Raw genomic sequence first — 25,417 nt, 5'->3', positions numbered from 1 at the left:
CTGAGTGAATTGTATGGCAGAGTCATACTATAGTATATTTGACTGTTATTAAAAGAAATGATTTGGTATAACAATGTCAAAGTACTTAATGCCACAAAACCGTATACTTAAAAATGGTTAAAACGGTAAATTTTAAGTTATGCTTCTTTTACCACGATATGAAAAAGAGAGAGAGAGAGAAATAGAATGATTTATATCTCTACACATTGTCCGGGAGAAATGACCATGAAAATTGTTAAGAGAAAAATCCATGTTTCAGTTAAAATGTGTGTGTGTGTGTGTGTGTGTGTGTGTGCGCGCGCACGCGCGGATGCATCTTCACAGAAAAAAGTATAGAAGGATACAAACCAAATCTTACCATTAATTACCCCAGGGAGTGTGAAGTATTTGTTGTTTGACTTGTAACAAGGAGCATGAATTTAGAGATCAGACCCAAGCTCAAGTCCCAGCTCCACTTCTGATTTGACCTGGGAGAATTACATGTTTGTTCGTTTGTAAAACAGGAAGAGAAATAGTACCTGCCTCATTAGAATTGTTGTGAGGCATAGATATTAGAACAGTGCCTGTCATAATAAATCATAGATATTGTCATCATTATACTATTGTCTCCTTCAGTATCTTCTTCATTGTACCCTATGCATTCTTCCATCCCTCACTACTTCGAGATTGTCAAAAGACTTAAGTATCAGTAGAAAAAAACCAGAGAAATGAAAACAAATTACAAGAAGCCTAAAAATGAGGGGTTCACATACTACTTCTTTCAGATCCCACTAGAGTTAGCTTGCTTCTGAGGCCATCTGAGATGTCTGAGCTTTGGCCCTAAAGGACTGGCACAATTTTGGAGATATCTGGCCTAGATTTCTTTCTTCTTGGCCTGTCATGACGTAGAAGGTACTCAAGACTCACAGCCTAGCAGCTTTCTTCTCAACATCTCCACATCTTCCCTATTGCTCTTTGATAATACCTAGTATCATCTTCCTCTTTTCTCTTGCCAAATCAACAGCTTCTTGCACTGCAAATACTTTTTCTTACTTAACTGGAACTCTCTCCTTGAGTGGCAGACTGATAAGACCTGGAGTTATACTTGCTGCCTGAGTCACAAACCCAGTTTATCTAAGCCCAACCTTGCCCCTTTCGTAGGACTACTGCCACATTAACATTCTCTGGGTTGAGAAATCTGGAGCCTTTAGGCAGTGATTAGACTTTTTCTATGTGCTTTAGATTTCACATTCAACAAAGCTCATTAATGTTAAACATGAAATAAACCAATAACTTCTCCTGGTTTATTTTACCCCTAAGGCACTAATATGTGGAATCAGAAATCTCATTCCTCTCAGAACAGGATGGCAATGAGCTTCCCTGTTAGTAAAGAGCTCTCAAATTTATTGATTATGCTTGTGACTAAAACAAAGCAGTAGCTCTCTGCATTATTTTACATGATCCCCAGGGTTTCTCATTTCCCCACTTCCTTCTGCCATCCCTTATATTTATTCATTTTTCCTTTTGTCTCCTTCTCTTTCTCCCTGTCTTCTCTCTCCCTCTCCTCAAACATTCTTAAGCGCCTTCTGTGTGTCAGGCAGTCAGCAACAAAGCGTGAACAAAACAGACCACCTTCTCATTCTCACGGAGCTTACAAACCTAATTGGGAGTTGAGACATTCATCGAATAATCATCACATCTGTAATTTCAAACAGCACTTAGTGCCACATAGGAAAACCCAGGACCTTGTGAGAAGTCTGTGTAGGTAGAGGTTTCATCCAGGAAGCGGCAGCTGAGCTGGGGTGGGAGGGATGAGGAGGAGTTAGTCAGGCATCTCCCCCATTTAGAGCTCCAGGTGGGCAGAGACCAGGACTGTCAGAGCACCAGCCCTGACGAGGTACTCATAAATATTTGTGGGAGGAAAAGACAATGAGAAAAATATACAATCAATGAAAATGTGTCCTGCTTTGTTTTGATACTAATCAATCAATAAATTTAACTGTTACTAATTAAAAGAAATCCAAAGTAGAAGACAGAAAGGAGAAAGTGGCACAAGATGAGGTTGAAGACGTAGCAGCCAAATCACACGCAGGCCTTTAAGGGTGTGTAGGGATTTTAGTCTTTACCCTAACAGCAAGTGGAAGCCACTGAAGGGTTATTTGTTCCAGCTAACATTAAAAAAAATAGCCATTATGTGCTAGATACTGTGCTAAAGACTTTACTTGGACGATTTCATTTAATCCTTGAAGCAATCTTATGATAGTACTGTTATTATCCCAGTTTTACAGACTGAAGACACTGAAGTGTAGACAGGTTAAGTTGTTTGCTCAAAACTGTTAATAAGTGGCAGAGGTTTGACTCCAAAACCCTTACTCTTAACTACTGCATTACACGTACTCTGGGCAAGAAAGAGAAGTAGGTAAGCAAGTATGAACAGCTGATTCTAATCTCCTTGGCAGGAACAGCGTCACTGTGGAGTTGGTAGCATAGGGGTATCAGGGTTTAAAGAGCTAATCGTTGAATTTAACTAATCCCCTTGTTCTGACTCCATATTAATCAAATAACCTTCTAATTATATTCTGGCTTCCCATATAGAGTTTTCTGCTGGGAGATAATGCACTGACCAGCCTACACACGCAATTTGTTCCAGTTGGCAATTTTATTAGTCATTGTGAGTTAGTAAACTGGCATTCTGCTTAAAAAAAAAAAGGTGAAATCCACTAAAACACACAAAAAATTATGAACTAGTCTTATACAGTTATTTTTCCATTAAGTTAGTTTGAAACAAACACCAATAAATAAAAATAACATATATTGTCTCTTTTGTGATCTAACCTTTTCTAGCTGCCTGCTCGGAGTGACCATGAATGCCGTCATGAAGTCTAGAGATGAGCCCTTTCTTTACCTTCTTTGTCAAAGCCCCTAGCACAGCTCAAGTGCTTCCATTGCTTCCTAATTGGCAGACTCCAACCATTCCTCCCGCAGACCGCGGAGAGGACTCTTGTTCAGAATCTACCTAATTCTGTGAGCGAGAGGCAGCTGAAGGCTGCTACAAGGGGTCGCATTCATCTCCCCAGGGCACGGTGCATCCTATCCTAAGAGCAGGCGTTCCCTACTAACATCATTAAACCCGATGTTAATGCGCTCGGGGCCTCCGGGACAGCAGCAGCCCCTGCCAGACCTGCACCGAGTCGCAGCCTCAGTACGAGAGGAAGTGACCCCCGCCCTCCTTTCCACGTGTGGGCTCCTTCCACGCGGGGACTCCATGAAATCGGTTCCTGACTCCCTACTCCTTCTTGGCTCAAGTTTTGTTCTTTTTCCTTCTCTCCGTATAATTCCTTTAATGGGCAAAACTGAGACAAACGCAAGTGGACATGTTAAAGGGAAAGCTTCATGAAACAGACCATTTCACCCTGTCAAGAGATCTGCTTAATCACATCCAAGGGCTAAATAGGGTTCCCCCCCTCCGAAGAAAAACATTCAACAGTCTCTTGAACAGAAGATGAAAATGACACTCTAAACAACCATTTTTGGTTTTTCCTCAAAGACATGGGAAAGTCAGCAAGTGCAAGGTCAGCCTTGCGAGCGGCCTCCTTTCTTGGACGGAGAAAAGGCCGGAGCTGAAGGAGCCGGAGCGCGGCCTCCACTGCGGTGTCAGCAAGGGAGAAGGGCCTCTCTCACAAACGTTAGCGCTGGGGGTGAAAGGAGGACAGCTGTCGTTTAAACGGATGACAGAACTCTCCTTATCTTGCTCTGCGGCCATTTTCACCACAGAGGCATGAACCAAGACATTGCTAGCAACCAGGCGGCCCCCCTCAGGACTTCCAGCCGCCAGCAGCGCGCAGCGCGGGGATGAATACAGCCGTGCGAACAATCGGACGCTGACCAGCCAAGATGGCCACTTTCACATGGCTGAAGGCCACTGGCTCCCCGTCACCCGAGCATCTAAAGGCGGGGCGGCCGGAAAGACCCTCGGGAAGAGTCAGAGGACAAAACCCTCGCCGATTCCCGCCACCGCCGCTGGGGGACGCGATCTCGCGGCCAGATAACCTGGCCAACGGTCGGAAAGGAGGTGCCATGTCACAGCACAGGGGGGGAGGCCCACAAAACCCTTGTCGCTTTCCCTCCACCTTCAGCACAGAAGGGTACCACGACCCAGTATCCTTGCGTTTCCACTTACCCCTTGTTCTAACTGCTTGAGATAGCTACATATTCGCAGGAGGGGCGCGTTACCTCCGCTCCCTCCCCCTGCCTGCCAGAGTGGTTCAGCCCGCGCTCCCCTCAAAGCACCGCCCTCTCCGCTCGCGCGAATGGCGCATTGGCGCGCGGCGCCGAGGGGCGGGGCCCGAGCCGGGCGCGCGCTGGCGCTGTATATAAATGCTGGGCCGCAGAGCCCGCCGCCTCGTTCGCTCCGCGCCGCCCGCCCGAGCTGAATAGGACGTCGTCTCCTCGCCGCTCGCTTCTCTCTTCAGCGCCGCTTTCGCTCCCCGCCACTGTCACCAACACCACCATGAACGGGCAGCTCAACGGCTTCCACGAGGGATTCATCGAGGAGGGCACGTTCCTCTTCACCTCAGAGTCTGTGGGGGAAGGCCACCCAGGTGAGGTGACGGGGCCTGGAGCGACGCGTGGGGCGGGGCGTCGGGCCGCGCTGGGGCTGGCCGGCCGGCCGGGACCTGCGAGCGGCGGTGCCCATCACATCCCGCTGGTTGCCCTCGCCCGGCGGGCGGTGGGAAGAGCGGCGGCTGCGCGCCTTCCTCGTGGCGCCGCCGGTGCCGAGCGCGTGGCCGCCGCTACCCCCGCCTTCTCCTCTCGTCCCCTCCCATCCGGCCGCGCGCCTCGGCATGCGGAAGATTCCAGAAATGAGAAGGGCGGGGGCTGCGGCAGCCAGTGCTCTACCCGGGGAGGGCACTGTTTCCTCCTCTCCGCCCTGCCGGCTGGAAACCCTCGAGTGGGCGACCCGCCCCGCGTGCTCGCGGCCGGCCGTCGGGAGCGCGCGCCCCGCATTGCGGCCGCAACCACGTGCTTGCCGCATGTGGAGGCCGGGCGCGGGGGAGCCGGCGGGCCCGGGAGCGCACGGGTCTGCGGCGCGGGGCCCGCGCCTCGGGCCGCCTGGGTTTCCATTAATTCCTTGGCGTGGGTCGTTACTACACGCTGCGGAATACGGACGTGCCCTTAGGCGGTCTGTGGCCCCGTCTTCAAGGTGACAGCCTCCAACTAAATATAGCGCGCGTCGGAGAAGGCCTACCTTATTTGGGCCATGCGGGAGAAGGCTAGGAAGCATGAATTAAGTGTAAGCCGCCGTTGCGTTGGGTTTCCTTTTAAAGGCTGGGGCTTACCGTTAGGCAAGGTTTGCCTTCACCGTTCCTCCTCCGGGCTTTGTCCACTGGTCCGCCATTATGGGGATCGATTTACACGTGAACGGGAGAAGCTATTTCAAGGAACTTTGAATCTCAGCCTGCAGACGTCACCTAGTGAAGATCACGATTTTGCTAGACTGCCTCTGCCCTTTCTTAGGATGACCACCATGACATAGCTATCTAGTCTGATGGGTGAAGCATCCATTTCTCTCTAGTAAGTCTACCGTGCCTGTGATGAAATCCCACAAGCAACCTAGAGGTATTCTGCTGTGGTGTGGGTTTTTTTTTTTGGTTCGACTGGGTTCCCCCCCCCAATGTTGAGAGCATCACACGTGTTTGACCCACCTTTTTAATCATTTAAGTCACAAGCTTTTATAACAGTTTGTAGACTGTCTTGAGCTTCTGACTTGACTGCAACATATTTTGCTTTGTTTTGGATGGTTATAGAAAATTCAGGAAAGTGACATTTGGGGGGTTATTTCTGTTCCTCTCCCAATTTTTAATAGACGACAATATAGTGATGAGAAAATCAACAAGGATTCAGAATGCATTTTGGGCATATCCCAGTCTGTTCATTCAGCTCCTGTTCCTAGGCTAGTCTTAAAACAAAATCAAATGATTCCTCTTTTATTCCTTTTGTTCGTAAGGTATTCTTGCTTTCATTGTTTAACTCTTTAATTGACATTATTTCTCGTTGCCCTAATTGGTGTTCTTTAGGATCAGGGAGAAATTGATAACAAGACAAACACTTTACTCTTCTGGTGGTTGGATTTGTAATGCATACTTTAAATTTTTGGAATAAACGTGTTACTGTCTTTGGAAATACTGTAAAGCTAAATGTTTCCTTGCTTTACTTCTAGATTTGGAAATGAACCACTTTATTTCTACTTTCACTTGATCTCAATTATGTCGCTGTTCTGTTTAACAGTGGAAATTGTTTTGCCTGGGAACTTAATTTTTCAAAATGTCTGAAAGACTTGAGAGATGGGACTGAAGTCTTTGTAAGGTGTAAAGTGCATATCATAATGAGTTAAAATATATTAAACATGCGGGGAGTTCTAGCAGATAGAATTGGTGAGTTTGGTGGTACAGCTATATTAAGACCATGGTGTCAAGTTTTCAAGTAACATGTAGTACTGTATACAGCATTTATTCTTCAGGCAAATGGCTTCTGGTAAAGCAGTGCTTTAATTAGACAGCAGTTAAGCTCTCCATACTTGGAATGCCACTGAATTGTACGCTTGAAAATAGTTAAATTGGTGTTAGAGTAACAGTAAGTTAAAGAAATTGAGCCAAGAATTTTTTTTTCCAGATAAGATTTGTGACCAGATCAGTGATGCTGTCCTTGATGCCCACCTTCAACAGGACCCTGATGCCAAAGTGGCTTGTGGTAGGTTCAGAATACAGCTTGCTTGTCAACTGATGAAAAGGTAACATCATGAAAACTACTTTATAAAAGTGACATTTGAGTGTAAATCTCTCTCTTATTAGAAACTGTTGCTAAAACTGGAATGATCCTTCTTGCTGGGGAAATTACGTCCAGAGCTGCTGTTGACTACCAGAAAGTGGTTCGTGAAACCATAAAACACATTGGATATGATGATTCTTCCAAAGGTGTGTTTTAATGAGTTGGATTTTCTAAGCTCCTCCTTTTTTCAGATGTTCTCTTCAACCCTCTCTAGCTCTGTCTTCTACATTGTTACTGCTAATCTTTAACTCCAGTTGTGTAGTTTCCCTATCCTTTTGTTCCAGTCCTATTCCGTTTTTTTTTTTTTAAGATTTTATTTTTTCCTGTTTCTCCCCAAAGCCCCCTGGTACACAGCTGTATATTCTTCGTTGTGGGTCCTTCTAGCTGTGGCATGTGGGACGCCGCCCCAGCGTGGCTCGATGAGCAGTGCCATATCCGCGCCCAGGATTCGAACCAACGAAACACTGGGCTGCCTGCAGTGGAGTGCATGAACTCAACCACTCAGCCACTGGGCCAGCCCCCTGTTCCGTTCTTTAAAAGTACTAAGCTGTAGTTGTATTTTATTTCTTTAGTGGTGTTTAGAATTCCAGATAATTGTTGCAAATGGAAGGCATTCCTGTGGCCTGTTTTTTCCCCCTCCCCAAAGTCCAAGTACATAGTTGGGTATCCTAGTTGTAAGTCATTCTAGTTCTTCTCTGTGGGGTGCTGCCACAGCATGGCCTGACGAGCAGTGTGTAGGTCCACGCCTAGGATCCAAACCAGCAAACCCCAGGCTGTTGAAGTGGAACATGTGAACTTAACCACTTAGCCATGGGGCTGACCGTGTGGCCTTTTTCTTGTGTGTTTTTTTTTTTAACAAGGCACATTGTTTTATTTATAGGGTTTGACTACAAGACTTGTAATGTGCTAGTAGCCTTGGAGCAACAGTCACCAGATATTGCTCAAGGTGTTCATCTTGACCGAAATGAGGAAGACATTGGTGCAGGAGACCAGGTATCTTAGTAGACGCTATTTGCATCTCTTCTAAGACTAAATTCTGATGCTTCAGTTGATCACATTGGTGACCTTTCCTTTTTTAGGGTTTGATGTTTGGTTATGCCACTGATGAAACAGAGGAATGTATGCCTTTAACCATTGTGTTAGCACATAAGCTCAATGCCAAACTGGCTGAACTGCGCCGCAATGGCACTTTGCCTTGGTTATGCCCAGATTCTAAAACTCAAGTAAGTGATGATCATAAAGCTAGATTACACATGTTACATTGGCACAGAACATCAGTAAAGTTGTTTAAATAAAGCTAACTAAAAAAAGAATGAATAGCATTTGTCTTTCGTTATATTGTAACTTAGAGTAAAGAACCAAGAACAGAGCTGTTGTTCAGTAGACTAACTGTACTGATGGATCTGTGTTGCCTTCAAGGTGACTGTGCAATATATGCAGGATCGAGGTGCTGTGCTTCCTATCAGAGTCCACACAATTGTTATATCTGTTCAGCATGATGAAGAAGTTTGTATCGATGAGATGAGGGATGCCCTAAAGGAGAAAGTCATCAAAGCCGTTGTACCTGCAAAATATCTTGATGAGGATACAATCTATCATCTACAGCCAAGTGGCAGATTTGTTATTGGTGGGCCTCAGGTAAGGCCTTATGGTGTCAATTGAGGTTATTTTTTGCATCTTCTGTGATGGTTACTTGCAGAAATTTGGCTACTTTCACCTTTTTTCTAGGTTTTCTGAAGCCTACATGTGAATCTCCTGAGGATATTTGCTGAGTGATACAGAATAGACATTTAACAAACGTGATCTAGAACTACATATTTGAAAGGATTAGGCATAAAGTGACTAAAATCCTGTAATTTCAGGGCGATGCTGGTTTGACTGGCCGGAAAATCATTGTGGATACTTATGGCGGTTGGGGAGCTCATGGAGGAGGTGCCTTTTCAGGAAAGGATTATACCAAGGTGGACCGTTCAGCTGCTTATGCTGCTCGTTGGGTGGCAAAATCCCTTGTTAAAGGAGGTCTGTGCAGAAGGGTTCTTGTGCAGGTATATACTTTTATATAACCAGAGTGATTAAAAGGCATGTAAATGGGAGGGCATTTAGTGTAGTTATCTACTTTTTTTTTATACCACTGTATTACACACGTGTGTGTGTCTTTTGATCACTGACTCTTATGACATTTGAATCCTTTTAGGTCTCTTATGCTATTGGAGTTTCTCATCCATTGTCTATCTCCATTTTCCATTATGGCACCTCTCAGAAGAGTGAGAGAGAGCTATTAGAGATTGTGAAGAAGAATTTTGACCTCCGCCCTGGGGTCATTGTCAGGTAAAGATGGTAAAGCCTGTTGCTAGTGAAAAATGATGAGGGTGTGGGTGCGTGTATATATATTTGAGATATATTCAAATCTGAGAAGGTGAAGGTGTGAAGAAAGACTCATCCAGTGGGGAAGTTGAATTTCTAGAAGGTGTCGATGTTATCCTTTAAATTTCCTGCAGTGTAAAGGCTTAAATTAAGAAAAACGTAAAATTATAGTGCTCCATGGCTTAGACTAACGACTTTAGAAAGTCCACATCTGATATTGGGCTTTGTGCTCATGTTACCTAAGGATGTTTACTTAACAGAAATTAGTACAGATAAATGGAATGTCCAAGGCTGGTAACAGAGAAAATAACCGTGTTAGGGTGTGGGCATGGGACCTGGGTAAGTATGCCATGATCTCAGATGAGCTTTTGATACTTGAAATTTCTCAGAATAATGACAAGTTTTCATATTTGTTGAGCCAGGGACGGAAAAACAAGAACTATAGTTACTAATAAGGACTGTGCAAGGAGTTTGGACACCAGGGAAGTAACAAATTATTTTTTGCCACAAACTTTTTTCCTAGCATACCCCAGAGAACTGAACTCATTTGCCAGAACTCTTGAAAATGAGTCTTGCTGATTGTTTTGCTTTATTTAAATTGAATGCTACATATTAAGTTACGGACTTGTATATTCCAGGGATCTGGATCTGAAGAAGCCAATTTATCAGAGGACTGCAGCCTATGGCCACTTTGGTAGGGACAGCTTCCCATGGGAAGTGCCCAAAAAGCTTAAATATTGAAAGTGTTAGCCTTTTTTCCCCAGACTTGTTGGCGTAGGCTACAGAGAAGCCTTCAAGCTCTGAGGGAAAGGGCCCTTCTTCCTAAATTTTCCTGTCCTCTTTCAGCTCCCAATCAGTTGCAGTCACTCTAGTCAATGACATGAATTTTAGCTTGTGTGGGGGACTGTAAGTTGGGCTTGCTATTCTGTCCCTAGGTGTTTTGTTCACCATTATAATGAATTTAGTGAGCATAGGTGATCCATGTAACTGCCTAGAAACAAACCAACAACACTGTAGTAAATAATGCTTTGAAATTGAACCTTTGTGCCCTATCACCCAACCCTCTAAAATCCTAATTGCATTGACTTCCCAACCAAATGCTGAAAAATGTCCTTGTAATGTGCACGTAAAGTACTTGTAGTTCCATTATAGCCTCTGTCTGGCAATGCCACAGCCCTGTCAGCATGAATTTGTAATGTCTTGAGCTCTATTATGAATGTGAAGCCTTCCCTTATCCTCCCTATAACTTGATCCATTTCTAATTATGTAGCTCTTTGTCAGGGAGTGTTCCCTATCCAATCATTCTTGCATGTAACGCAAGTTCCAGCTGGAGCTCTAGCCTGACATTAAAAAGAAAAAAAAAAGGCAGTTACCATTAAACCATCTCCCTGGTGCTTATGCTCTTAATTGCCATCTCTTAAAACAGCACCAAATCAAAATCTCTCCACTTTTCAGCTGTCTTTTGGAGGACGTACGTAATAAGGTTTTTATTTAGTAAACCAATTCTATGCATGGGTTCAGCACTAGCCAAACCACCAACTCCTAGCTCTAGATAACAGGCACTTGGCACCCTTGTGATGTTATACAGAGAAGTCACAGGGCAGTACCTGAGGGTCTGTAGGTTGCACACTTTGGTACCAGATAACTTTTTTTTTCTTTATAAGAAAGACTGAGTATTCCACACTGCACAATAACTCCTCCTAGGGTTTTAACTTTGTTTTATTTTCAAAACCAGGTCCAATGAGCTTTCTGAACAGCTGGTGTAGCTACAGAGAAACCAGCTTCCTTCAGAGAGCAGTGCTTTTGGCGGGGAGGAGGAAATCCCTTCATACTTGAACATTTTCTAATTGCTTATTTATTGTATTCTGGGGTATGGCGTAAGTACAGAGAAGCCATCACCTCAGATGGCAGCTTTTAAAAGTTTTTTTTTCTTCTTTTTTTTTTTTTTTTTTTTTTTCCTCAACACCATGATTCCTTTAATAACATGTTTCCAGCATTCCCAGGTAGGCCAAGGTGTCCTACAGAAAAACCTTGGGTTAGACCTACGGGGGGTCTGGCTGGTGTTAACAGAAGGGAGGGCAGAGCTGGTGCGGCTGGCCATGGAGAAAGCTGACTTGGCTGGTGTGGTACAGAGAAGCCAGCTTGTTTACATGCTTATTCCATGACTGCTTGCCCTAAGCAGAAAGTGCCTTTCAGGATCTATTTTTGGAGGTTTATTACGTATGTCTGGTTCTCAATTCCAACAGTTTAATGAAGATCTAAATAAAATGCTAGGTTCTACCTTAACTGTGTCCTTTATTCTTTAAAAGTGTCTTGGTTATGAATATGATCTGAGAGCATACTCTTTAACCCTGAAAAATTGCAGTCCTACCCATGATTCAGGGAAATCGCTTCAATCCTTAGACCCTGACTGCTGGCATTTAGTAGGTTTGTAAAGCCTATCCTTAGCACTAAGAAGAAAGTTAATGATTTGACCTCTGTCTCGCATTGCCTTTTTTGGCCAATGCAATGGCCAAAATTCATGTCTCCTTGTTGCAGCAGTCACTCTTGTACCACCAGTAGTGTTTTAAATTGTCTAAGGGCTCAAAACCATTAAAGGCATAAAAACCACTGAGTATAATGTGGAGAGAGTAGTAATGTTCAGTTCTTAAAACATTAACTTTTCATCTTTTTGACTAACGTGGAAAAATGGGTTTATTTAATGTACCTTAAGTATTAATCCCTTTATATAAATGTTACAGGCTACAAGTTACATGCTCAGTACACATTACAGTTTGAAAGTGTTTTGAAACAGAGACCAGCTTCCAATCTAAAAAGATAGAATGAATGAACTAAAATGGAACTTAAAATTAACAGCAAAGATACAACTTTCCAAAGGCTTACTCAAAGTTTGTGGAAGTTTGGGGGCCGGCCAGGTGGCACAGTGGTTAATTTTGCACGTTGCACTTCTTGGCAGCCTGGGGTTTGCCGGTTCAGATCCCGGGTGCAGACATGGCACTGTGTGGCAAAGGCCATGCTGTGGTAGGCATCCCACGTATAAAGTAGAGGAAGATGGGCACGGATGTTAGCTCAGCGTCAGTCTTCCTCAGCAAAAAGAGGACTGGCAGTAATTAGCTCAGGGCTAATCTTCCTCAAAAAATTTGTGGAAGTTTGTATAGAAGGCTCAAACAACTCCAACTATCCTTTCTCAAGCCTAGGAGCTAAAGTATAGGCTGGAGCCACTTGGCACATGTTTTTACCAGCATGTATGAAGTCAGGTGGTTCAACTCTACTGTGTGCCTGCTGCAAATGTGAGACTCGAGGAATGCTTGCTTGTACCCATTTACCTGGAGGTCTAAAAATTGAGAAATCATAGGGATGGTAAGATTTAAGTCTAATTTAGGAGTATCCAACTCTAACCTACTCAAAGTTGAGAATCTCAACTTTGCGAATTTCGAAAAGCTTAGATAACGCATTACCGGCTGAACACAACCAGGTTGACCAAATAAGGGAAATGATGAGTAGGTCCCTGTAGGCTGGTGGTAGCACCAAAGTAACTGCCTTAAGTTTGGGTTCAATATTTACTAGGAAAATCCTTGCCCTCAAGGGATTTGCACACTAATGACTCACTTTGCAGGTGCTTGTTCTCTGCCCCTGGGGGAAAAGAATCCTAAAGATAAGAAAGTGGAGGAGCATTAACCAGCCTAGAGAGAGTAGAAGCAAAGACATAAAATGGGGTGAAGGTCATTACAAATAGTTGAACAAGCATGAAGTGTGAGTGTTATGTAAAGCAATGTCAAATATTTCATGTTTAGGTTGAAAAATTTGTACCAGCCATCCTACAAAGTTTCAAAGGGGGTGACATCAGTCAGACGATATCCAAATGCTGGGGGTAGAAAGGATACTAAAAAGGAAGGTGATAACCCAGTCCTAGGACAGCTGTAGTTGCACAGGGCCTGATTCCTCCTGAAACCTGAATAACCAAGATCTCCATTGAACAGCTTTTTTTTAAATCAGTTTTAGGCCCATTTTTCTCTCCACCCCACCCCAATATTTCCACTGGGAAAAATGAGTCAGAGAGGTGGTAGGTACACTAACAGTTTGGAGAAAGCAGCATCCTTGCCTATATTAGGGAAGAAGGGATGAGGGGAACAGAAGATAGCTTAATTTACTGGCAAAGCACACAGTGTCACTGAGAGAGATGCAAAAGGGTCAAAAACCAATGTTTCACCCATACAGTGCCTTGTATGAATTAGAGGGACTTAACTGTCAGACCCTACTTGGCCTCTGTGGCGCCCTTATTCAGGCCCAAGGTGCACAACCACATGGTAGCCCTGCTCTGGTCTATCCCTAACTAGATTCCAAGATAAAGGCTGAAAGAACACAGAGGTACCAGAGATGGCTGATGACTCACAAATGACTTGGTCAAAAAAATACAGTGGCATTCATTAATGAAGCAAGTGGACTGGGGATGAATGTAAGTTCTTTTTAGGACAGTTTGAAAGCTCTGGGATATCCAGGTGGGACTGGTTAGGTACATAGGTCTTGTTAATACTGTCAAGACAATTCCACCTCCTAGCAACCCTGTGTAGAGCAGAGTAGAAGCCTGCCCGGTCTTTTTGTGCCATCCTCTTGCCTTCTAGTGCAATATGGGTTTTCATGGCCATTTTTTTTGGAAGTGGATGGCCAGGTCCTTCTTTCTAGTCTGTCTGACTCTGGAAGCTCCACTGAAAAATATCCACCATGGATGACCCTGCCGGTATTTGAAATATTAGCAGCATAGCTTTCAGCATCACAGCAACACTCAGCCACCACAGTATGACAACCAACAGATAGGTGGTGTGGTTCCCTGACTGGGAAATGAACCCCAGGCCACAGTGGTGAGAGCCCCAAATTTTAACCATTAGACCACCAGGGCTGGCTGATAGAGGTCTAGGGCATAGGAAAGAAATCTAAGCAGGATCACTGAGAACCATGGAGTGGACATAATCATCCAAAGTGTGTACAGTGAAAAGGCAGCTGCCTCGGAAAGAATCCTGAGACCACTGTCCAAGGGGCTGGGGTGGGGCATGGGAAGAGAGGCCTGAAAATAGAGATGCAATCTTTTATCAAAGTTGGTGGGACTGCCAATTTACTGCCAGTCTCTGCCACGAGACCCGAGCAGGGGCCTTTTATTTATTTTTATTACTCTATGCATTCTCACTTCCTAGCCCAGTGCCAGGCCTTTGAATTTTCACGGAATTGAGAAGCTTCCTGAATCACCCTTGTTCATCCAAACGTACAAAGTGACTATAAACATTCCCTAAACCCTCACCAAGTTTGGTTAATTCTTACTTCACGTTCTGCTTACTGAAGGCTATGATAATGCTAAATATACTAAGCTTATTTTTAGAGAAATGCTACTACCAATCATCTAAATTCCCTTATTAGTTTAACTTTGTGCTATTCTAACTACTTGCATAACTGCTGGTGAAAAACTTACTGGTTGTATAGATATTAGGAACAAAGAAGGAACTAGAGCTGTAGTGAGAAAATTACTCTGCGTTTAGACCCTGATCACTATCCTAATCATAATTACGAAGACGAGTTTTAAGCTACATTATTTCAGAATTATTGTTGGTGATACTGAAAATTACAAGAGGCAGGGTATTTAGGACCTTAAATCAAATGGACTTGTGGTTCAAACCATCAATCCGTCCCTTACTAGGTGTATGTCTTTGAGCAAGTCACATTACCTCTCAGTCTCACTTTCTCCAACTGTAAAATGGGGCCACAATGGCTATTAAGGACTAAATGTAATAATGTAGGCACAGTGCTTCACAGTGCCTGGCACACAGCAAGCACTTGAGAAGAGTCAGCTAGTATTTTCATCATGGTACATTAAATTTCTTTCCCCAAGGAGCCAGTCACTTTAAACCTGACTCTTACCCCTTTATCCTAGAAGGACATTTTCACATTGCTTTTAACCCCTTCTTAGCCCCTCAACCTTGGCTTGATAAATTATTATCCTTGCTTTACTTACTTGGCTCCTCTAAGCTATCATCTCTGAATTTAAAATAGCTATGGAGAAGGAAGAAAAATGTAAAAAATATCTGAAATATTTTCAAATAAACTTCCGCTGTGTAGGTAATGGTCTTGTCACTGGCTGCTCCCATATCTGTATCCAACGTCTGGCCCCCTCAGAGCTCTGAGTGGACAGGGTCAGCATTTGTTTCAGGAGGATTTGAAGAATCTGTGTCTGGAGGACTCGACTCTCCAACTGGCTCAAAGGGTCGCAAGTTTGCGTAAGTCACCTCTTGGGCCAGCTGCTCCAGGGAAGGACGGCCTAATGCCAGATTTCGAAGTGAAATACAAGTCATCAGGAAGCTGAAAAAGAGGGAAAAGGCCATGCAGTCCATACTCCTGTTTCAACATTGGAATTCCTGCCTAAGCCCTTTGGGCCCACATGGTCCTACCTCCTCTCACCCAGGCATAAATGAAAATCTCCTCCCAGTGACCCCTACATCCCAACTGGAAGGGCACCCTACTCCTTATAGAGCCTGGAAGAGGATTCCGGGGTCGGGTAGGAATAACCTACAGGGAGGTGGAAGATAAGCTGAGGCAGAACAAGACAGCAGGCCATCAGACAGAGATCATTTACTCTTCCATTAAATCAGGGGGAAGAGAACAAAGAGCGAAAAAGAGGGATTTAGTGCTAGAATGTCCTTTCCTGGGAGAGAGTCCCTACTGTTACCCTCACCAGAGAAAAGTTACCCAGATTACAAACATCTGACGGCAATGACAAGTATTGTGGGGAAAACTTACCTGCGGCGAAAGATATAGAGCTTTCGCAGCAAGAAGCGGAAGAATCGCTCATGAAAAGGGGTATTTCGCCGGCGTTCAATCTCCTGGAGCCTTTGCTGGCGTCTAAGGAAGGTCTGAACCAGAGGGGTTGGCTCAGGGCCCCCTTTTACTTCCCCTTCCAGCAGAGGTTGCAGCTCTGGAGGTAGAGGTCCTGTTTCTGCCGAGAAGATGGCAAAAAGAGGAATCACTGAGAGAGAGAGAATTCTCTCTCTCAGATCCCCCTTTCACCAGCTAGAGACTTCAAGGTCATTCTTTAACGGCTAGACCTCATTCACAACCCCCACTCCCTGTCAGCCCCAATCTTCAGGTACTCACCACTTCCATTCTCCACCTTCTCCTTTAATTCTTGCAGATATGCCAGGTCTTTCTCCAGTGCAAGCTCGGTAGTATTGACATAGACGTACATGTAGCAAGAGGGACTGGGTGATATCGTATACACCTTATGGTACTCACCAGCAGGCAACTGACAAGCAGGAAGAAATGGACGATTTCACTCTCTAGCCTTTCCCTAGCCAGCCTATGGGCTCCTTACACTACACCCCCCTCCCCCGCCCTCGCCTCCAGGCATCTTTCTTCTCATCGGGTTTTGGAGTCCAAAAGAACTCATCCCTAGAATCCTGGATGAGGTTATTCACAGCCCCAGGGCCCTTGCTTTTTGAGCTCCCACTACATCACTCCTATAGTAAAGTATTTTGAGTCTATAATAAATTAACTCCACTTATTGAAACTTTTCTGTCATTGTTAATGCCAACAAAATACCTGCATTTTTTCTCCCTCCTGAAGAGTCTGGTTCTTCTGTTCTGCCAGCAGCTCCACAGTCACCTCCCCCTGCAGCAGCTGGATGCTAGTGTTGCCAAGGTCTTCACTCACAAAATTCTCCAGGTGCAGCCCTGCCAGAGGCAACAAAGTTCCCCATCCATCCCCACCCATGGTAGAGTGAACTCACTCCCAGCCAGAACAGAGACATCATATGGTCACCACTACCACCCTTCAGGTTTCAAAAACATTCCTCCCACCAGGAATGCCCCCTCCTCCCTCTACCACATGCAAAGCCTCCCCTTGCTTTGCTCCATACCAGGGAAATCCGCAATGAAGACCACCTCCGTGTGGTTGTCCAGGCTGCTCTTGATTTCCTGTAATTTGGCCCTCCAGGGAGACAGGTCCATCAACAGTGGCTGTAGCCAAGGTGTACGCTGGAAGGGAGACCAGGTGGCCTGCACAATGTCCACACGAGGGTCAAAAATCCTTAGGAAAGAAAACCATGTTCTAAGGAGGCCACAACCACCCACCCACCAGAACTTCTGGTTCTGTTCCTTTCATCACCGTTTCCAGATAGAGGGAACAGGGTTTCCTGATAGAAGAAATGGCCTATGTCAACATGTTATTGCCAGTCTGGGGCAGAAAGAGGAGGGGAAAGAGATTCTGGAGCATTGGGAAGAATGGGGGTTAGTGGCCACCTGAGGAGAACGGTGTTAATAGTTTCTAAAAGAACAAGTCAGTTACCTTTCCTTCTGGATGATGGTGCCCCCTGCTGGAAGTAATCAGCTTTGCCCACAACCAGGTCAACAGGGACATGCACCAGAGAAGGAGAGCCTTTCAAGCAAGACAACACTGGGGAGCATGGGCTATTCATCTTGGCAAAAGGAGCTGGACTTCATTTTTCCCCCAACTCTGCTCCCCTTGCCCACCTCTGCTGGAAGCGGTCATTGATGGAGACCCAAATATCAAAGTAGATCTGGGGCTCAGTGACATTGTACTTGGGAAGCAGGTGGCTCAGGCAAGTGGCATATTGCTTCAGCATGTCTGCGTGATCCTTCCATCGCCGGCTCTGTGTGAATACCTGCCCCAAACCCCCACATTAGTCCCACTTCCTCATTATCACCTCCCAGACAGTTCATGCACTGCCAATGGCACAGAGAGATCCCTGCCTGCTGCCCATTTTGACCAGGAAAAAAACCCTGAATTTGTCTTTGGGGAAGAATCTTTCAATGCTGGGCAAGTGGTACTTACCTTTCCTAAATCTAATCTCAGTTCAAGGAAATAAATGACACTGCCCTTTTTCAACCCACATAAAAGAAGGTTCAACCTGGCTCCTGAGAAAGGGCAGAGTGGGCCCAAAATTGTTTTATTTTCTGATTGTGTTTAAGACCAAACCAGACCCTAAAGCTCAAGGGGCCCCTGAAGAACAGTGAATTGTCAGCATCAGATGTCTCACCCCAGGGTTAAGGTAGCCCAGCTCGCCGGTGCGGCCATCACGGTAGGTGATCTTCACGTGCTGGTGGGAGCGGGAGTGTACCATCATGTCCCAGGAATAGCCGTATAGCCCGTTTGTCCAGTTATTATAGCCCTGAGAAGGCAGGGCAGAGGGAATCAGCTCAATGGTTCTCACATCCTCTAGTGAGGAAGGGCTACAAAACCAGTCCCATTCTTTCCCTACTGCTGTCACCTCTGCCACCTTCCAAGCTAAGCCCCAGCCCATACACACCTGGGTGAGGAAATGGGAATAGGGCAGGAAGAGCTGCTCCAGGAGGTAGAGCAGGGTGAAGGCAGTACCAAGCTGATGGCGCAGCCCTGGCTTCTGGCCACCTTTGGCCCGGCTCCTCTTATACATGCAGGAAGTGCTGGGCTGAGGGGCGGCCTTGGGGGGCAGCAGTTCTTGCAGCCTTCTAGGGCAGTAGGATACTAGCTTCCGAGGCCACTCAGGGTGGCAGAAGAGAGGGCTGCTGGCCAGCATGACGTAGGAGAACATACCTAGGAAAGCAGGAAGAAAATAAGCATTTCAGGAGTTTGGTTGGGGGGAACATGGGTAATCCCCTCAACTCTCTTCCCTTAGGAAGCCTCTTCTAGGTATTCCACTTACGAGCAAAGAAGTTCTCAATGAGAGGATACTTACTTCCCAGAGATTCCTTACTGCACAACATAGTAGCTGAGCCCGGAAGCCCCAGTCCTCTCCTCCCCGTTTCTTTCCATTTCACAGTGACCGCATCTGGCTCACTTCAGCCCGTTCCCATCACCATCTCACACTCCTAAACAATGCCTCTGGCTAGTCCCTCCCTGGAAGCCTGTGGTTTCCTGTTACCTACCAGACTATAGGTACTGACCAATGCTGAAAAGCTGGGAATTCATGCAGTGGAAGTAGGACACGAAGAGGAGGCCAATGGATCTTGAGGCATCAAAGAAGAGCAGGAAACCAGCTGAGAGGTCCAGTAGCAGGCCGCACCAGTGCACCACTACTAGACTAGTCATCTCTTCGGACAACACTAGTCTGCAGACACCAGGGACAAAGGTCAAGCACCTGTCCACTAGAGAACCCAGCATTCACAGCAAACGTACCTCTGCTACCCTGTCCTTGCCAAAGCATGTACCCCAGCAGGTGGGCAGAAGAACTCTGCACAAAGACACCCTATGGGAATAGAGTTTTCCAACCCCTTTCATTTCCACACACTTTAGGTGGCCAACGTTTTCCAAGATATGCTATGCAGTAAGGGCAGATCTCCTAGGGCAAAATTTGATGGAGAAGTGTGTGTGCTGTGCAGGGCAGGCTCTTCATGCAGGTTACAAAGGAAAAAAAACTTTAAGACATGAATGCGTGACTAACATAATAATGAAGTCAACCTTTAGGAACGGGGAAATAACAGCGAAGAGGAAAAACAACACGGTAAAAGAAGAGGAAAGAAGAAATGGGAGGAAGAGAGAAATCAGAGAGGCAAGCCTCTTTTTGGTAAAGAGTTGGTAACAATGGCTTTGTCAGGGCAGGGACACTGTCCATCTTCTTGGTACACTGATTGAAGAATTCTGGCAAGAGGCTGAGGTGGCAACCTAAGGACATAGGCAAGCCCCCATGACAACTGCTGGGGCACTGACTCATTCACCAAGTCACCTAGTTTGGCTTCTTTCTTTTCCTCTTTTCATTTCTCTTCCCTTAGTTCCCACCCATATCATAAGTCTCCCAGGAGCAACTAGGCCTAGATATTTTGCTATCATCAACTCTGCCTTCTGCTGAGTAGGAAAATGAGCGGACAGAGGAAAGCATGTGGCAAATTCAGGCAAAGTAGGAACAGCAGCCATCACTGCAGACCTGAGAGAGGCGAGTCACCCACTTGGTACCTGTGCCTCAACAAGGCCTCTGCCCTGACAGCCACTCACTTGAAGGGACTGAAGAGCCAGTGCCGGGACAGGTATTCCATGGAATAGCCTTCAACCCAGTCTGCATCCAGCTTTTTCACCCCGGCAATGAAGTAAACAATGAAGATCTGCAAACACAAAATGCAAAATGAATGTTCAAACAAAAAAAGAACCTTGTTTTCCAGAGACAGTCAAAAATTAAATAAGTTCTGATCTCAGTTCAGGGCCCAAGGAAGATTAGATCCAGTCTTCTATTCACTCATCTCTGATATTCATTCATCCAACAAGTATTTGTTGGCATCCTACCCATGCTAGGCACAGCATTAGGCACCAGGGAAAGTCATGAAGCACAGATGTTATTCTTTCCCTCATGAGGATTCTACTCTAGCAGGGACAAAGCTCTATTCTTTCCTTGACAAGGTGAGAGAACCCAGAGATTAGAGGATTAGAAACAACAGAAAAGCAAGCGTAGCTTTCCAGCCAAAGGGAAAAATGAAAAGACCCAAGGAGGCAGAGTAGAGTGCAGCCTGGCAATGGGATGGTCATGCTGACAATGGCTATTGAAGAACACCTCCCTCTTTCCTAAAATCTTGTACCTGGCCACGTAGCACAGTGTAGTTCCAAAGGGGCACATGGGCATTCCGCTTACGGGCATTCAGCATGCCGTCCACAGACCTAGGCCAAGGAAAGTAAGCAATGAGGAGAGTTCCTTAGTGCAGCCACATTTCCACCTTTCTTTTAAAATATAATAATCTACCTATCCCAGGACATCTCCCATATCCTCTCTGGTCCTCTGGGCTTTCCTAAGGCCCTTTAGAATTAAATGAACAAATTATAACAGTGATTAAGTCGTAACAGAAATATAACTAGTGAGTTATAACAACAAAAAGTTCAGCATTTACTATTAGTTAGTTAGCAAGTTAGTTTGTTCTAATGGAACAAATCACGAAAAAGACTACAATGCTAGAATATAACTGAATTTGAAAAAGAATGAATTTGAAGGAGTGTTTGAAAAGCTAAAGCTATATGTAAATATATACAGTTCATTAAAAAACAAATCAATATCCAAGACAAACTGACATTTCACAGACCTGGATGCCAGGATCTAGTGGCAGACCGTACCTGCTAACAGTTTACCTTGGGAGAGAACTGATAAACCCAGGCTACTAAAACTAGATGTATTGTGGGGAAGCAGAAGGAAAGCAGGTTTTCAAGAAGACAATGAATGAGCAGAGTCTCTGGGAAAGGGGTAGCTTACACTTATTGTCAAGAGCCCTGGAGTCTGCAGTGAAGGAGACCTGGATTCTCACTTGTGCCTCTTACCTGCTATCTGACCTTAGGCAAATCCTTTCCTTCTCTAAGCCTCAGTTTCTTCATCTGTAAACGGGAATAGCACTACGGGCCTCATGGGGTTGTAATGAGGAAAAATTAAGCGTTTAGTATAGTGCCCGGCATGTGGAAAGCCCTCAGTAAGTGCTAGGTATTTTTTTCAAATTGTGTAAAAAGTCATACAAATGAAACTTTTCAGGGATCTTCTGTCAAAACTGCCTCTTAATTCTACATGATCAGAGCTGGCTATTCTGAATGAATTGACAGGTTTACAAAAGGGGTATCTGTGTACTAATGAATGAAACTTAATGACTGATAAATCACTAATGAATTCAATGTTTGAGATCTTTTTTTCCTTTACCCATCTTACTGACATGTCATATTTGCTTTTCACTTCATACTGGGAAGAATCCTTAAAGGTCATCTGCCCTGCCACCCTGTCTCCAAATCCCTTCTCCACCTGCGCTGAAAGATGGTCACCTAAATGAGAGGTGGGGGAGGGTTGCCTCCTCCCAGGACAGCACTGCTGAGCTGCCCTGCTGGGCCCTCTCCTTCAGACATGGCTTTGCCTCACAGCAACTTTTACTCTGGGCTCTAACTCTGCCCCTCTGCGCTCACACAGAGAAAGTCTGCTCCCTCTTCCACATGACCACCCTTGAAGTATCTGAAAACAGCTATGTCTGGCTTTAGTCTTCTCTTCTTCTCTCTAAGAGGATTACAGGAAGTGGATAGATCAAGGCACCTGGGGAAATATGGAAAGAGTGAAGGGGTGGGAATGGAGCCATTTTGCTTTTTGTCATCCCAAGTGCCCCAACCTCGCTGACCCTTCCCCCTCCCAAATCCATCCAAATGAAAGTGTGACCTTGTAACCAACCTTTGCAAAGAATGGCTGAAAATATGCTTGCTGGGGCAAATTCTAGGACTTCACTGGGCCCCTATCACTGGTAACCATCCTGACCCAGCCAACCCCCCCAATCTTTTCCCCTAGACTCACCAATAGTGGTTTGCATCCATGAATGTCAGCTGAAAGGCCAACAAACCATACAGATAGGAGTGGTTGTTCCACGATGTCTTGTCCAGGAGAAACACATACCAATATGGCAGCAGGAATAACACACAGCTTATCCGGTAGCACATCCCCAGCATCATGCCCAGTGCCCCTGGGATTTGTGGAGGAGAGGATTAGGAGGTCAAAGGGTCACCACAGGCCCAGCTCCCTTGGGACAGGCTGTGGGTGGTATTAAGAAAAATCATCAGACATTCCATAGTGAGGTAAAACTAAATGAAAATTAAATGTTATTTTAATATTTTTAAAAAGAGTTATGGGGTCACAGTTCAGATGATACACAGGTCAGCAAGATGAAATTATGAGTCACAGCAGAAATGAAATAAGGAACCCAAGACCTTGGTCATTCATCAACATGCTTTGTATTTCTGTGTTTTAGGCAGGCCAATCAATACTCCCATCTATCCCACAGTTTCCCTCACCCAGAAACATGACGGTATAGACAAGATACATCCAGTCAAGTGGCAGTGGCTGCAGGACATCCAGCAAGGGGAAGCGGCACACCTCCAGCCCATCCAGGTATTTTCGGTCCAGGGAGCTGAGCCCCCGCTCCTGGGGAATGTCTAGCACCATCAACAGCCCTAAGAAGGCAGTGGAGGAGGGGGCAATTAGGCTCAGCAAAGGAAGCAGTGGAATACACTGGAATACAGTCGAGCGCACCCAGCTCCAGGGTCAGACTTCTCTCCTGATTGTGGCTCTGCCATTTATTCATTCATTTAACAATAATTACTGAGTGCCTACTCTATGCTACGTATTAGGCCAGTTGTGTGGTCTCAGACAGCCACTGCACCTCACACTGAGCCAATTCTTCACTTGTGAAATGGGGCTCATAATATTTTACAAGGTTACAGAGAGGGTTAAATGAGAGAAGTGAACAAAATGCTATGAAAGTTGTTCAGGTTTTGATAGTTATATTTATAAAGGTCTGTCCTACTGGGATACAGAAAGTGCTCTAGGTGGTGCTTCGTGACCTTTTCCGGGCACAGCGAGAAAACAGCAGTATTTGGCTAACACTCTGAGGTAAACAGAAGGGGCCACTCAGGTCAGGAAGCCAGCTCCAGTCAAGGCAGGGTTTTTCAACCTCAGGACCATCCCCATTTTGGGCTGGTTAATTATTTGCAGGTAGGGGCTATCCTGCGTATCACAGGTCATTTAGCAACATTCTTGCCTCCTACATAGACGCCAGTAGCCACCTATTCCCCTTCCCCCTAGGTTGTGACAAATAAAAATGTCTACAGACATTGCCAAGTGTCCCTGGGGTAGCAAAATCGCCCCTAGTTGAGAACCACTGGGCTAAGGGGATTAATATCTCAGCACGTCTGCAACCCATTCCAAGCACACATGCTGTGGCCTCTGAGTTAGGAAGCTCCACATTAGGGAGTCACAGTCAAAACGTCTGCCCTGTCACCTCTGCTATTTCTCTGGAGTCTAGTCTTTAGCATAGTTCCTGGGCAACTTCACTCCACAAGCAAAATGGGTCCCTGTTCCTCTGCCCCTCTGTTTCCTAGAGCCTCAGATCAAAGCATCTCTGGCCTCCAAACCCTAATCAGAGGAGACAAAGCTGGGTTTGATCCTTAACTCCACAAAGACCTCTTCCAGGATATCAATATCTTCAGCTCTGAGGAAAAGGGTAAGTCCACTAAGTAACCAAGAAATGGACAAGGGACGACTATCATTCTCCCACCCCCAACCACACTGGCCCCTCCCAGAAACTGGACTTACCAAAGAGAAAACGGAAGACAGCCAGACTTGCAGGATCCATTGGTCGATTCAGCAGGGTCACCAGCCTCCCCCAGCTGGACACATCTGTCCACTCAAAACCCAAGAGTTTCCCCATTCGGCTGCCCTGACTGGGCCCTGAGGTCTGTCCAGCCTTGTCTTTCTGTGCTTTATCTGCAAGCAATAAATGGAAAAAGTGTGCATGAGCGCGTTGGGGTGCAGGTGCTTAAAAACAGGCTCCTGCCCAAACAGCAGAAATCACAGCCCCAGCAGCCCCCGGGCTTCTGCCTACCTGGGTTCTCCCACTGATCTCTGATCAGAAACATCCCTGCAGGGCAGCCCCTTCTCCAGGATCGCCCAATGCCCCAGAACCCCCCTAGACCACAGCCCCCTCACCGCAAAGAGCCCCCGAATGTCATCATCACCCCGAAGCCGCAGACGGCAATCTCTCTCTACAAGTCCCTTCCCAACCGAGGCCCCCTTCCGCAAGTCCCACATGGCAGTCCTCCTGCCCCGCCCCTCGGAGACCAGCACCCCTCTCTGTCCGCCACAGGGTGGGGCTCTGAGCCTACCTGAGTCCGGCGAGGCCCGCGCGGACAGGGAAGGCTCCGCCATGGCTCTACCTAGGTAGGTCGGCCGCAGCAGCCCCTTCCGAGCAGAGGGCGTGGCGAGAAGCCCCTCCCCTAATCCCCGCCTCCCCGACACATCAGCAGCCAGACGGCCTGCCGGGAAGCGCCAGGACTGTCGTGACGGGCCCTGGCCGGCGGCGCCGGGTTCCCTGCTTGGCGGCAAGGGGCGGAGCGAGGAGACGGGGCGGGGCGGCGCAGGCGCGAAGAAAGGGATCGCCTTACCTGGTGATGGTGAGGCTGCGGCAATTCCTGCACGCCCCGTCTTCCGCCGCGGGACCGGTCTCGTTCCAGAAGCCTCCCGCGGCCCCTCCGCGCTTTCAACCCTGAGCAGACTCGGAGTTCCCCCCACTTCCCATGAGGCTTCTGCAGGTTGTTGCGTCCCTGCGGTGCTCCTTGACGTGAGCGATGCGGACGCAAATGTCAGACTCTTCCCCAGGGAGGGTGACCGCCGAGTTGAGGACGCGCCTGGAAGGGCTGCCGCAGCCTAGAGAGCGTGTGCGAGTTCTTTTATTCCCTCTCCCAGTACCTGGCAAGAACGAGAGGTTTGAAAGCAGCA

General features: G+C 46.2%; 2 protein-coding genes across 2 annotated transcripts; one reads left to right on the top strand and one right to left on the bottom strand.

Annotated features, from left to right (window-relative positions):
* The first annotated feature begins 4,374 nt into the window (after positions 1 to 4,374).
* MAT2A (methionine adenosyltransferase 2A) lies at positions 4,375 to 11,457 on the top strand. The gene is made up of 9 exons (XM_046661225.1): positions 4,375 to 4,580; positions 6,652 to 6,729; positions 6,831 to 6,953; positions 7,688 to 7,800; positions 7,887 to 8,030; positions 8,227 to 8,445; positions 8,670 to 8,852; positions 9,002 to 9,135; positions 9,810 to 11,457. Exons 1-9 carry the CDS (start codon positions 4,490 to 4,492, stop codon positions 9,910 to 9,912), a joined length of 1,188 nt encoding a protein of 395 aa, XP_046517181.1. The 5' UTR covers positions 4,375 to 4,489; the 3' UTR covers positions 9,913 to 11,457.
* Positions 11,458 to 14,316: 2,859 nt separating this feature from the next.
* GGCX (gamma-glutamyl carboxylase) lies at positions 14,317 to 24,945 on the bottom strand. Its single transcript, XM_046662103.1, has 15 exons — positions 24,805 to 24,945; positions 24,236 to 24,406; positions 22,936 to 23,094; positions 22,442 to 22,607; positions 20,715 to 20,793; positions 20,140 to 20,246; positions 19,095 to 19,258; positions 18,479 to 18,744; positions 18,209 to 18,340; positions 17,682 to 17,833; positions 17,069 to 17,238; positions 16,753 to 16,883; positions 16,309 to 16,456; positions 15,955 to 16,150; positions 14,317 to 15,516 (listed from the first exon to the last, which is right to left on the bottom strand). Exons 1-15 carry the CDS (start codon positions 24,845 to 24,847, stop codon positions 15,330 to 15,332), a joined length of 2,271 nt encoding a protein of 756 aa, XP_046518059.1. The 5' UTR covers positions 24,848 to 24,945; the 3' UTR covers positions 14,317 to 15,329.
* Between the last annotated feature and the right edge of the window lie 472 nt (positions 24,946 to 25,417).

The sequence above is a fragment of the Equus quagga genome, chromosome 5, assembly GCF_021613505.1.
Source record: "Equus quagga isolate Etosha38 chromosome 5, UCLA_HA_Equagga_1.0, whole genome shotgun sequence".
NCBI lineage: Eukaryota > Metazoa > Chordata > Mammalia > Perissodactyla > Equidae > Equus > Equus quagga.
This window is presented reverse-complemented; position numbering and strand designations above follow the sequence as displayed.

What these genes read in the sequence shown, in the direction of transcription:
- MAT2A (XM_046661225.1), top strand. Translation starts at nt 4,490, where the DNA reads ATGAACGGGCAGCTCAACGGCTTCCACGAGGGATTCATCGAGGAGGGC. An exon ending in TGATGCCAAAGTGGCTTGTG is followed by an intron (nt 6,730 to 6,830) that starts GTAGGTTCAGAA and finishes CTCTCTTATTAG; the next exon opens with AAACTGTTGCTAAAACTGGA. An exon ending in TTGTTATTGGTGGGCCTCAG is followed by an intron (nt 8,446 to 8,669) that starts GTAAGGCCTTAT and finishes CTGTAATTTCAG; the next exon opens with GGCGATGCTGGTTTGACTGG.
- GGCX (XM_046662103.1), bottom strand. Translation starts at nt 24,847, where the DNA reads ATGGCGGAGCCTTCCCTGTCCGCGCGGGCCTCGCCGGACTCAG. An exon ending in ATGGATGCAAACCACTATTG is followed by an intron (nt 20,794 to 22,441) that starts GTGAGTCTAGGG and finishes TCCTTGGCCTAG; the next exon opens with GTCTGTGGACGGCATGCTGA. An exon ending in ACACTGTGCTACGTGGCCAG is followed by an intron (nt 20,247 to 20,714) that starts GTACAAGATTTT and finishes TTGTGTTTGCAG; the next exon opens with ATCTTCATTGTTTACTTCAT.